Genomic DNA, 11,535 nt, shown 5'->3' with positions numbered 1-11,535 from the left:
GAGATCCCCTGAACCCTTGGAGTAATAGCTATTTCAATAATTTTTCGCGTCTTACAGCTTACACAAGAAACACGCACACACACACACACACACACGCGCACGCACGCACGCACACACAGGCATACATACACACACATACATACACACACACACATATACACAAACAATTACATACATATACACATACAAGCATAAACACGCATGGGCGGCAGTGAGCGCTTACTATGAGAACTTAATTGCTTAATAACTTTTTTGTGGACGTACGATCATCATGAAACTTTCAGATTATGATTATGACATGGATATGCATGTAATTGCCAAAGCACAAGTCTCTAGTATTTGAAATACGCTTTTTACAAAAGTGATGGTGAGGGGGTGAATTTAAGGGTGGGGGGTAAATTTTAACAAAAACCGAAATTGTATAAATTGCATATAGGCATATATTAAAAATTTGGAGACTCTAGCAATAAAGGTGTAGAAGATATAATTTTATAACTGGTTTTCGATAAGGTTTTTTATCGATAAAAAAAGATCGGGATGAGTTATCGATTTTTAATGATAAACTTGATATGCGCGCTGTAATTACGAACATTTAAAAAAAAATTTGAAGTCTCTAGCTCTTATATCTTCTGAAATCGACGCGTTCATACATACGGACAGACGGACGGACGGACAGACGGACAGACAGACGGACAGGGCCAAATCAACTCAGCTCGTCGCCCTGATCAAGAATATATATACTTTGTGGGGTCTGCCACGCCTCCTTCTGCCTGTTACATACATTTCAACAAAACCATTATACCCTGATTTCCCATTGAAAATGGGTTCAGGGTATAAAAAGAAGAAAGAGAACATAAAGAAAACGCGGCCTACCAATTGAAAAAAAAGTGAGGTTAAACACGAATCTACCCATCCAGCACTCCACAGAGCACCGCCAATAAACAAAAAAAAAAAACAAGTAAGAAGGCTCCAGTCGAGACTGCTCGACTAGGAGATACCCTGAACCCTCCAAACTGATATTCTAATCATTCTGGACCTCTTTTATGCACACGCGCTCGGCAAACTGCGCAGCTAGCAGCGGCTGCGCTTGGGCTGCACTGCAGTGTGGGCAATATTATGAGAATTTATTTGTTGAATAATTTCATTTGTAGACATACGATCCTAATGAGCGTAATCATATGGCTAAAATGTGTGTACATTCCAAAGCACAAGTCTCTAGTACTTGAAATGCGTTTTTTACAAATTGGGGGCGAAGGGGGCGTGGTATCCAAAATCTGTAAATTACAAAATCATTGTATCTATTAACTTTATATACAACGCAAATTTGAAGTCTCCAGGTCTAAAAGTGTTCAAATTAAGCTCAAAAAACAATGTCGATTTTTCGATTCTTCTCGATAAAAAAAGTTATCGGACAAGTTATCGAAAAAAAAGCAAATTCGTACTGCCTATGGTATACACGAGTATGCATGCCAAATTTCAGCTCTTTAGCTCTTATATCTTCTGAGATCCTTTTGCTCATACGGACGGATGGACGGACGGACGGACGGACGGACGGACAGACGGACAGGGCAATATCGACTCAGCTCGTCGTCCTGATCAAGAATATATATACTTTATGGGGTCTGAGATGATTCCTTCTGCCTGTTACATACTTTTCACAAAACCATTATACCCTGATTTCCCATTTTCAATGGGTTCAGGGTATAAAAAGTGCAAGCTAAAACAGATCGGTAGAATGACAGAAATTATACCATTTCTGTGCGCGAGCATAGAAAAATCGTTGTGGCGCAATGAGTGGGAGAAGTGGCTACGGTCATTTAATATCTACGTAGGCACAGAAGAAATTTCGTCAGTAGTCAAAAAGCGAAACAAATTACTCCATCCATGTGGCAATAATTTCTGGTCTTTCTTGAACTCTAATCGGGGCTTCAAAGACGTTAACCACTCTCAGCGTCTCGTCCGACGCATAAGCTTTGAACTGGGTAGCCGAAGTGGTGCGAATATTAAACACCGTCGCCTGTTTACGATTCAATCGCAGCCAATCGCCGTGGCTTATCAGATTGTACCGCGATCCTGAGTCAATGATCATCTGCAGGTGGGATCCCCCAACTAGGCATGACACGGTTTCTTCTCCTCCTGGCTCGCTAATCACTTTAAAACAGTTTGACCAACCCTGGCCGCCCTGACTTTTAGTCTCTTCCTCATCGATGGCGTGCACGTGGGACTGCGAGGTTCGCGGTCGCTTGCGTTGATACTCATATGGTGTGCTACGCTGCCTCTTTAATGTGGTTTTGCACATACGAGCATAATGTCCGAACCGGGAACACTTATTACATTTCGATTTCCTTGCCGGGCATGCCATATTCCGTTCATCATGGTCTTCTGCTCCACACCGGCCACACACGACACTTACTTTGTCTTGTCTCCTTGACTGAACCGCGATTTTCTTTACAATCTTGGTATCCGGCTGGATCAGCATTGCCTCTGACTGCTGGTTCACTTGTTCTTCAATGGTGCACATATTTATTATCTCCTCCAGCTTCAGCTCCGATTCCAGTAGCTTCTTTTTAAACGTGGCCTTAGCCCAGGCATCAATTATTTTATCCGCAATGCAGATCTCCTGGATTTCAATCTTGGTTGTTCCGAACGAGCACTTGCTGGCTTGTTGTCTTAGACGCAACAAGAACTCGGCAAAGCACTCACCTTGACGAGGCGTCATGCTGCGAAACATGTGTCTCTCGAAAACTGCGTTACGTTGCGGTGAAAAGTATTCATTCAGTTTGTCCACCAGTGGAGTAAATACGTCATTTCCGATGTTCGCATCGTATGGCACCAACGCGCCTAGCGCATATCAAGTTTTTCTTTATATATCGATAACTACTCCCGATATTTTAGTATCGATCAAAAACCTTATCGAAAGCTAGTTATTTAATTATATCTCCTACACCTTTAGAGCTAGAGCTTCCAAATTTAAATGTGGACTTATATGTATTTTATATCATTTCGGTTTTTATCAAAATTTACCCCCCATCCCTATATCCACCCCCTCACCCTCACCTTCGTAAAAGCCGTATTTCAAGTACTAGAGACGTGTGCTTTGGAATGTACATACATTTTCACCATATGATTATGCTCTGAAAGTTTCATTAGAAATTAAATTATTCAACAAATAAATTGTTATAATGTTGCCCACACTACAGCGCAGCCCAAGCGCAGTTGCTGCTTACTGCGCAGTGAGCAGAGCGCGTTCTAATACGTGCGTGTGTATGTATGTGTGTCGAAATTAGAGGGTTCAGGGTATCTCCTAGTCGAGCAGTCTCGACTAGTCTTCTTACTTGTTTCTTCAATGCTGTTTAGCAAATTAATAACCATTTCCTTACGGTATAATGATTTAAAATCTTTTATAATGCCCATGTCCAGGTGCTGTAGCTTGGAAGTGGGGTTGGCTGGCAAAAACTCCATTTTTAAATGACTAAGAGGAGGCGATCTTTTATGGGCCGTACAATTATCCATAAATAACAATATGTTTCGGTTTTTAGCTGCCATGCTGTTATTTAACATCTGAAGCCATTTGTTAAATATATCCATCGTCATCCAGGCCTTCTTATTGTGTCGATAATCCATTGGAAAAGTGCATTTGACATTTCTCGTTTCTAAAGCAATATGTACGATCTGGCAAACATTTGTAAAATAACCCTGTTTCATATGCATTGTGGAGACCCGTACCAAGAGAGCTTTCTGTGGAAGACGATCCACTCACAGAAAGCTCCGCGGCACAAGCCACGGAATGAGCTTTCGTATGCGAGCTTTACTATTGTTGTTACTTTTGTTCCTTTTGCTACTTCTATTTCTTCCTTCCAGCGAGCGTGGCTGATCATTGTAAACGACGCGTGAATAAATAAATATTACTTTGCAAATTAACTAACCAATAACTGTGTTTATTTAAACCCGGGCAAACACGGGTTTATACATGCATTATAAATGTCCTTAGCTTCGTAATCTTTTATCAGATCAAAAACACGCATGGGTGGCAGTGAGCGCTTACTATGAGAACTTAATTGCTTAATAACTTTTTTTGTGGACGTACGATCATCATGAAACTTTCAGATTATGATTATGACATGGATATGCATGTAATTGCTAAAGCACAAGTCTCTAGTATTTGAAATACGCTTTTTACAAAAGTGAGGGTGAGGGGGTGAATTTAGAGGTGGGGGTAAATTTTAACAAAAAACCGAAATTGTATAAATTGCATATAGGCATACATTAAAAATTTGGAGACTCTAGCAATAAAGGTGTAGAAGATATAATTTTATAACTGGTTTTCGATAAGGTTTTTTATCGATAAAAAAAGATCGGGATGAGTTATCGATTTTTAATGATAAACTTGATATGCGCGCTATAATTACGAACATTTAAAAAAAAAATTTGAAGTCTCTAGCTCTTATATTTTCTGAAATCGACGCGTTCATACATACGGACAGACGGACAGACGGACAGACGGACGGACGGACGGACGGACGGACGGACAGACAGACGGACAGGGCCAAATCGACTCAGCTCGTCGCCCTGATCAAGAATATATATACTTTGTGGGGTCTGCCACGCCTCCTTCTGCCTGTTACATACTTTTAACAAAACCATTATACCCTGATTTCCCATTTTCAATGGGTTCAGGGTATAAAAACAAGTAAGAAGACTCTAGTCGAAACTGCTCGACTAGGAGATACCCTGAACCCTCTAATCTGATATTCTAATCAGTCTGCACTTCTTTTCGACACACATACATACACACACACGTATTGGAATGCGCTCTGCTAACTGCGCTTGGGCTGCGCTGTAGTGTAGTAACATTATAAGAATTTATTTGTTGAATAATTTAATTTCTATACGTACAATCTTAATGAAAGTTTCAGGGCGTAATTATATGGTGAAAGTGTATGTACATTCCAAAGCACATGTCTCTAGTACTTGAAATACGCCTTTTACAAAGGTGAGGGTGAGGGGGTGGATATAGGGGTGGGGGGTAAATTACAACAAAAATCGAAATTATATAAAATACATATAAGTCTACATTTAAAATTTGCAAGCTCTAGCTCTTAAGGTGTAGGAGATATAGTTAAATAACTAGCTATCGATAAGGTTTTTGATCGATAATAAAATATCGGGAGTAGTTATCGATATATAAAGAAAAACTTGATATGCGCGTGATATACACGGACCTAGGAAAAAAATTTCAAGTCTCTAGCTCTTATATCTTCTGAAATCGACGCGTTTATACATACGGACGGACGGACGGACGGACGGACGGACAGACAGACGGACAGGGCCAAATCGACTTAGCTCGTCGCCCTGATCAAGAATATATACACTTTGTGGGGTCTGCCACGCCTCCTTCTGCCTGTTACATACTTTTAACAAAACCATTATACCCCTGATTTCCCATTTTCAATGGGTTCAGGGTATAACAAGTAAGAAAGCTCTAGTCGAGACTACTCGACTACGAGATCCCCTGAACCCTTGGAGTAATAGCTATTTCAATAATTTTTCGCGTCTTACAGCTTACACAAGAAACACGCACACACACACACACACACACGCGCACGCACGCACGCACACACAGGCATACATACACACACATACATACACACACACACATATACACAAACAATTACATACATATACACATACAAGCATAAACACGCATGGGCGGCAGTGAGCGCTTACTATGAGAACTTAATTGCTTAATAACTTTTTTGTGGACGTACGATCATCATGAAACTTTCAGATTATGATTATGACATGGATATGCATGTAATTGCCAAAGCACAAGTCTCTAGTATTTGAAATACGCTTTTTACAAAAGTGATGGTGAGGGGGTGAATTTAAGGGTGGGGGTAAATTTTAACAAAAACCGAAATTGTATAAATTGCATATAGGCATATATTAAAAATTTGGAGACTCTAGCAATAAAGGTGTAGAAGATATAATTTTATAACTGGTTTTCGATAAGGTTTTTTATCGATAAAAAAGATCGGGATGAGTTATCGATTTTTAATGATAAACTTGATATGCGCGCTGTAATTACGAACATTTAAAAAAAAATTTGAAGTCTCTAGCTCTTATATCTTCTGAAATCGACGCGTTCATACATACGGACAGACGGACGGACGGACAGACGGACAGACAGACGGACAGGGCCAAATCAACTCAGCTCGTCGCCCTGATCAAGAATATATATACTTTGTGGGGTCTGCCACGCCTCCTTCTGCCTGTTACATACATTTCAACAAAACCATTATACCCTGATTTCCCATTGAAAATGGGTTCAGGGTATAAAAAGAAGAAAGAGAACATAAAGAAAACGCGGCCTACCAATTGAAAAAAAAGTGAGGTTAAACACGAATCTACCCATCCAGCACTCCACAGAGCACCGCCAATAAACAAAAAAAAAAAAAAAAGTAAGAAGGCTCCAGTCGAGACTGCTCGACTAGGAGATACCCTGAACCCTCCAAACTGATATTCTAATCATTCTGGACCTCTTTTATGCACACATACATACACATGCACGTATAAGCACGCGCTCGGCAAACTGCGCAGCTAGCAGCGGCTGCGCTTGGGCTGCACTGCAGTGTGGGCAATATTATGAGAATTTATTTGTTGAATAATTTCTTTTGTAGACATACGATCCTAATGAGCGTAATCATATGGCTAAAATGTGTGTACATTCCAAAGCACAAGTCTCTAGTACTTGAAATGCGTTTTTTACAAATTGGTGGCGAAGAGGGCGTGGTGTCCAAAATCTGTAAATTACAAAATCTTTGTATCCATTAACTTTATATACAACGCAAATTTGAAGTCTCCAGGTCTAAAAGTGTTCAAATTAAGCTCAAAAAACAATGTCGATTTTTCGATTCTTCTCGATAAAAAAAGTTATCGGACAAGTTATCGAAAAAAAAAGCAAATTCGTACTGCCTATGGTATACACGAGTATGCATGCCAAATTTCAGCTCTTTAGCTCTTATATCTTCTGAGATCCTTTTGCTCATACGGACGGATGGACGGACGGACGGACGGACGGACGGACAGACGGACAGGGCAATATCGACTCAGCTCGTCGTCCTGATCAAGAATATATATACTTTATGGGGTCTGAGATGATTCCTTCTGCCTGTTACATACTTTTCACAAAACCATTATACCCTGATTTCCCATTTTCAATGGGTTCAGGGTATAAAAAGTGCAAGCTAAAACAGATCGGTAGAATGACAGAAATTATACCATTTCTGTGCGCGAGCATAGAAAAATCGTTGTGGCGCAATGAGTGGGAGAAGTGGCTACGGTCATTTAATATCTACGTAGGCACAGAAGAAATTTCGTCAGTAGTCAAAAAGCGAAACAAATTACTCCATCTAGGGGACCACAGCTGCAAGAGGTAGTGTACAGTCTGCTAGGCGCGTTGGTGCCATACGATGCGAACATCGGAAATGACGTATTTACTCCACTGGTGGACAAACTGAATGAATACTTTTCACCGCAACGTAACGCAGTTTTCGAGAGACACATGTTTCGCAACATGACGCCTCGCCAAGGTGAGTGCTTCACCGAGTTCTTGTTGCGTCTAAGACAACAAGCCAGCAAGTGCTCGTTCGGAACAACCAAGATTGAAATCCAGGAGATCTGCATTGCGGATAAAATAATTGATGCCTGGGCTAAGGCCACGTTTAAAAAGAAGCTACTGGAATCGGAGCTGAAGCTGGAGGAGATAATAAATATGTGCACCATTGAAGAACAAGTGAACCAGCAGTCAGAGGCAATGCTGATCCAGCCGGATACCAAGATTGTAAAGAAAATCGCGGTTCAGTCAAGGAGACAAGACAAAGTAAGTGTCGTGTGTGGCCGGTGTGGAGCAGAAGACCATGATGAACGGAATATGGCATGCCCGGCAAGGAAATCGAAATGTAATAAGTGTTCCCGGTTCGGACATTATGCTCGTATGTGCAAAACCACATTAAAGAGGCAGCGTAGCACACCATATGAGTATCAACGCAAGCGACCGCGAACCTCGCAGTCCCACGTGCACGCCATCGATGAGGAAGAGACTAAAAGTCAGGGCGGCCAGGGTTGGTCAAACTGTTTTAAAGTGATTAGCGAGCCAGGAGGAGAAGAAACCGTGTCATGCCTAGTTGGGGGATCCCACCTGCAGATGATCATTGACTCAGGATCGCGGTACAATCTGATAAGCCACGGCGATTGGCTGCGATTGAATCGTAAACAGGCGACGGTGTTTAATATTCGCACCACTTCGGCTACCCAGTTCAAAGCTTATGCGTCGGACGAGACGCTGAGAGTGGTTAACGTCTTTGAAGCCCCGATTAGAGTTCAAGAAAGACCAGAAATTATTGCCACATTTTATGTAATCGAAAATGGGAGACAATCGTTACCGGGTCGAGACACAGCCGTGCAACTCAACGTCCTAAAACTTGGCTTAAACGTAAATAGAGTGGAAGCTCACACATGTTTTCCCAAATGGAAAGCATCACCTGTGAGACTGGCCATTGACCACAATGTGAGACCAGTGCAGCAGCCAATGCGCAGATTCCCGACTGCGTTAGAGGACCAAATCGCAGAAAGGATAAACCAGGCGGTGCAGCAAGATATCATAGAACCAGTTCGTGGACCGAGCCCATGGATTTCGCCAGTGGTAGCTGCATTTAAAGGGAACGGAGAAATAAGGCTATGTCTGGATATGCGAAGAGCGAATCTAGCCATCTCAAGAGAGAATCACCCACTGCCAACATTCGACATGTTTATGACCAAGCTTCGAGAGGCAAAATACTTTTCTAGGCTGGATCTGAGAAATGCCTATCACCAATTGGAGCTCGACGAATCGAGTCGGCAGATCACTACATTTATTACACACAAGGGACTATTTCGTTACAAAAGATTATTCTTTGGGGTTAACTCGGCCCCAGAAATATTCCAGAGGCGGCTGGAAGAATTGCTAGTAGGCTGTTCAAATGCTCTTAACTATATTGACGATGTCATCGTTTTTGGCAAAAACGAGGAGGAGCACGACAAGGCACTGAAAGCAGTTCTGAAAATCTTTGATGCCCACAACGTGGTGCTGAACGAACAGAAATGTGTGTATAAAACTAATAAACTCAAATTCCTAGGTCACATTCTGTCGGACCATGGTATTGAAGCGGATCCAGAGAAGGTAAAAGTGATCGCAGGCTTCCGGGCCCCGAAAACTAAGGAGGAGACAAGAAGTTTTCTAGGTCTCGTAACATACGTTGGGAAATTTATACCAGATCTAGCCAACACGACTGAGCCATTGAGAAGATTAATAAAGGCAAACACCACATTCGAATGGAGCGTCAAGGAACAACGAGCTTTCGATATCTTGAAGAAGCAAGTCGTCGAAGTAACAAATCTGTCATATTTTAATAAAAATTTTCGTACGTGTCTCATAGCCGATGCAAGCCCGGTGGCATTGGGAGCCGTTCTAGTGCAGATTGATGACAGCAACGTGCATCATATCGTATCGTTCCCCAGTAAAAGCCTAACTGACGTGGAGAAAAGATATTCACAAACGGAGAAAGAAAGTTTGGCTTACTACGCTACTTAGCGAGACTGGAATTTGATCTGGTAACAGACCACAAGCCTTTAGAATCCATCTTCAAACCAACTTCGAAACCACCGGCACGGATCGAACGCTGGTTGCTATGTCTGCAGTCTTACCGATTTCGAGTCATTTATAAAGCCGGAAAAGAAAATATCGCAGATTCCGTGTCGCGTCTTTGCCAAATAACTAAAGCGGAAGCTTTTGATTGGCAAGATGAGCAGAATATCCTTCAAATTGTAGAAAAAGGGGTACCAAAGTCACTAACCATATCGGAAATCATGGACAAAAGTATGCAGGACGAGGAAATAATTGATACAATGACCTGCCTTAGCACCAACTCATGGGAGGCAAACGCATCCAGTCCATATTATCCATTCCGATGGGAGCTATCGGCAGTTGGCAATGTACTTTTACACGGAACCAAAATAGTCATACCAACAATGCTACGATCTCAAGTGCTCGAGCTAGCCCACGAGGGTCATCCGGGCGAATCTGCTATGAAACGGAGACTACGACCGAGAAGCAGAAAGTTTTGTCAAGGCCTGTAGAGATTGCATCTCCGTATCGTTGGCGAATAAACCAGCACCAATGGATCGACATGCGTTCCCAGCTGGCCCTTGGCAATGTGTCGCATCCGACTTACTGGGCCCTTTGCCAAGCAACGACCATGTACTGGTGTTAATCGACTACTTTTCCAGATACATGGAATTTAAATTTATTAAAACTATCTCTTCGAAAGTATTAATCGAACAAATGCAGGAGATATTTCCTCGTTTGGGAATACCACGAACGCTGAGAACCAACAACGGTCGGCAATTCGCAAGTCTCGAATTTCAAGATTTTTGCCGGAACAACGGTATTACCCAAATAACGACTCCACCATATTGGCCACAGGCGAATGGCGAAGTAGAAAATATGAACAGGTCTTTAGTAAAACGCCTAAAAATCGCGTGGTCGAAAGGGAAAGACTATAAACAAGAGATTCAAAACTTCGTCATGATGTACAACGTCACATCGCATGGGACCACAGGAGCAGCCCCGTCGGAATTGATGTTTAACAGAATCATTAGAGACAAGACATTCAGGACTTGGTAGGTGATGTTGGTGAATCCTCGGAAAGAGACTTAGATTGCTTAAACAAACAAAAGGGAAAAGAGAGAGCAGACAAGAGAAGAGGCGCCAAAGCATCGGATTGTGCATATGCATACACTTGAGTTCTGTCAAGTGGTCGGCGCGTCTCAGCAGAATGCTGTGTAAAGTTCGAATTTTCCAGCCGGGGTCAGAGCTTCAGTCTGCCCAGGGCCACAACTTACAAGACATTTGTAAATTACTACGGGACTACGAGTTAGAGAAATGGGAGAGGATGGGGGAGTTATTACGTATTAAATGGCCGCGCAGCCCGAACTCGCCGACCACGCCCGCACACGCTTGCACGTGGGATGGCTGCAGCGATCGAGTGGCGCGATCAAGCGCACTCTAGATTGCTGGGGTCGGGGCTACAAAGGCATATTGCGGGGTGTTAGTGGGGCTATTCTACTACAACTGGTGGACCGCAGATCGAGGAACGCCCAGCGTTGACGCCGGCGTTCACTCCAGACCACGCGGTTTTGTGTGCCAGAGTTTTGGCCGTCTGGCGCACAGGATTGCCCTCGTGCTAACCACCGGTTAGTAATGTTAAGATTATTAGTGGGTTATTATTACCAAATCAACTACGAATGAGAACACAATCATTTCTAAATACGTTAACATTTTTATTCCATATTACCTCGCGTTTCCTACCCCTCGCCTATCCGCTTATTATTTTCTTCGACATCGACCGTTCGCGTTGAGCGCTCAAAACTAATTAAAATCTGCGCGCAGCTTTCAAGCCTTTCCTTGCGCTCTGCAGATTTCACCACGCGACCAGC

General features: G+C 42.5%; 1 protein-coding gene across 1 annotated transcript; it reads left to right on the top strand.

Moving 5' to 3' along the window:
- The first annotated feature begins 7,576 nt into the window (after positions 1-7,576).
- LOC122757418 (uncharacterized protein K02A2.6-like) lies at positions 7,577-10,176 on the top strand. Its single transcript, XM_044009382.1, has 3 exons — positions 7,577-7,882; positions 8,018-9,557; positions 9,869-10,176. The coding sequence occupies exons 1-3, from the start codon at positions 7,577-7,579 to the stop codon at positions 10,174-10,176; spliced, it is 2,154 nt and encodes a 717-aa protein (XP_043865317.1).
- The last annotated feature ends 1,359 nt before the right edge of the window (positions 10,177-11,535 follow it).

The sequence above is a fragment of the Drosophila mojavensis genome, unplaced genomic scaffold (genome assembly GCF_018153725.1).
Source record: "Drosophila mojavensis isolate 15081-1352.22 unplaced genomic scaffold, ASM1815372v1 contig_72, whole genome shotgun sequence".
Classification (NCBI taxonomy): Eukaryota; Metazoa; Arthropoda; class Insecta; order Diptera; family Drosophilidae; genus Drosophila; species Drosophila mojavensis.
This window is presented reverse-complemented; position numbering and strand designations above follow the sequence as displayed.

What these genes read in the sequence shown, in the direction of transcription:
- LOC122757418 (XM_044009382.1), top strand. Translation starts at nt 7,577, where the DNA reads ATGACGCCTCGCCAAGGTGAGTGCTTCACCGAGTTCTTGTTGCGTCTA. An exon ending in AGTCAAGGAGACAAGACAAA is followed by an intron (nt 7,883 to 8,017) that starts GTAAGTGTCGTG and finishes ACCACATTAAAG; the next exon opens with AGGCAGCGTAGCACACCATA. An exon ending in TCATATCGTATCGTTCCCCA is followed by an intron (nt 9,558 to 9,868) that starts GTAAAAGCCTAA and finishes TTCAAATTGTAG; the next exon opens with AAAAAGGGGTACCAAAGTCA.